This window comes from Palaemon carinicauda, chromosome 4 (assembly GCF_036898095.1).
Source record: "Palaemon carinicauda isolate YSFRI2023 chromosome 4, ASM3689809v2, whole genome shotgun sequence".
NCBI lineage: Eukaryota > Metazoa > Arthropoda > Malacostraca > Decapoda > Palaemonidae > Palaemon > Palaemon carinicauda.
The window spans coordinates 169,912,821-169,914,380 of record NC_090728.1 but is presented as its reverse complement, the minus strand read 5'-3'; the positions used below and the strand labels follow the sequence as shown (position 1 = coordinate 169,914,380).

At 36.5% G+C, this 1,560-nt stretch overlaps 1 protein-coding gene across 1 annotated transcript in view; it reads right to left on the bottom strand.

Annotated features, from left to right (window-relative positions):
- Positions 1-1,030: 1,030 nt before the first annotated feature.
- Positions 1,031-1,560, bottom strand: part of LOC137639750 (protein slit-like) — a 97,183-nt gene continuing 96,653 nt past the window's right edge. Inside the window, exon 6 of the mRNA XM_068371994.1 lies at positions 1,031-1,176. Coding sequence (XP_068228095.1) covers positions 1,031-1,176 — 146 coding nt within the window. The remainder of the gene's footprint in view (positions 1,177-1,560) is intronic.

Here is a 1,560-nt window from a genome sequence, read left to right as displayed (position 1 = left end):
GATCCCGGACTATTGCTCATTGTTCAATAATTTAAAAATGGGTATGGGCATTTGGGAGGATAAAAAAGGGGAATGCAGGGATAACTACCTCACTCCAGAGGTCTTCATGACATACCAGAAGGTGGATAACTAGGGCCACCAACTTTATATGTAAACGGCCTATATATATACATATTATATATATATATATTATATATACATATATAATAATAATAATAATAATAATAATATAATAATAATAATAATGATAATAATAATAATAATAAAACCTCGCACTTTGGTATTTGAATCACCGTCACTAGTTGAAAAGGGTCAATGCAGTATCCACTTGATTTAGGAGGGAATAAAAGTTACATATGTCGCTCTTCTCCTCAAATGCCTTACGTAGCCAAGTTGATAAAGTGTTGGCCTGCTACTACAGCCGGCGAGGCCCAGGTTCTTAACTACCGGTAGGGGTATGCTATTAACACATGCATATGCCATACTCGCACAGACACACAGACACGCACACACACATATATATATACATGTATATTTATATATACTGTATACGCACAACAACAACAACAACAAATGCAGCCGTTTCTAGTCCACTGCAGAACAAAGGGCTCATGTCTGGGTTTTGGCAAGTTTTCATCACCACGCTGGCCACTTCAGATTGGTGATGGTGGGAGACTTTTGCATGACCGCTCACACCAAACCAACTTAGTTTGGGTGGCCCTGACTAGTACAGCTTTGTTGATCTTGGGGATACACAAACACATTCACCTCGTTTGTGTATATATGCATGCATATATACACACACAAACACACACCACACACACACACACATATATATATATATATATATATATTTATATATATACATATATACGTATATATATAAATATATACATACATATATATATATATATATATATGTCTAGATATATATTTACAAAATACCCTTTGCAATATAAAGGGTAGAATTATAATTAACGCTTATATATAAAAGAAGAATTAACCTTCTAGAAGTTAAGGATCCTCCCACTTACAGTTCAATAGTGTCATCAGGAATGTGTGTGGGGACATGCGTCTGACCAGTGTCCCTGCAGTCCACGATCCCAGCTCCACAGCGGCATGCCCTAGGGCACACGGGAGCCAATGAACAGCCTCGGTCAACATTGTCAACTAATCCTGAAAAGAAATAAGGTAATTGTTTACAACACCACGCTCTTAATTTACTCCAAAATAATGCAATCCTGCAGTTCTCATCTTCTTGCACAGTAATTAGGTGGTTATTTAAATTCTGGGAAAGCAATAATTAGCAAGATATGTTGAGGAAGGGGGAAGGGGTTATAAGAAGAAAATAACTAACCGACGTGGAACTGACATGTCAACATCGTCAACCAAACAGAAATAACACAATGGATTAGGAAATGTAAGGATTAAGGAATACACCGTTGGCTTTGAAACTTCTTTGGCATCATTCATTAACAAGTATACGTACATTTTCACATTAATTTTTAGAAAATGATCTTGAAATTCTATAACTGACAGGCAACAATACCCAAGGATGCC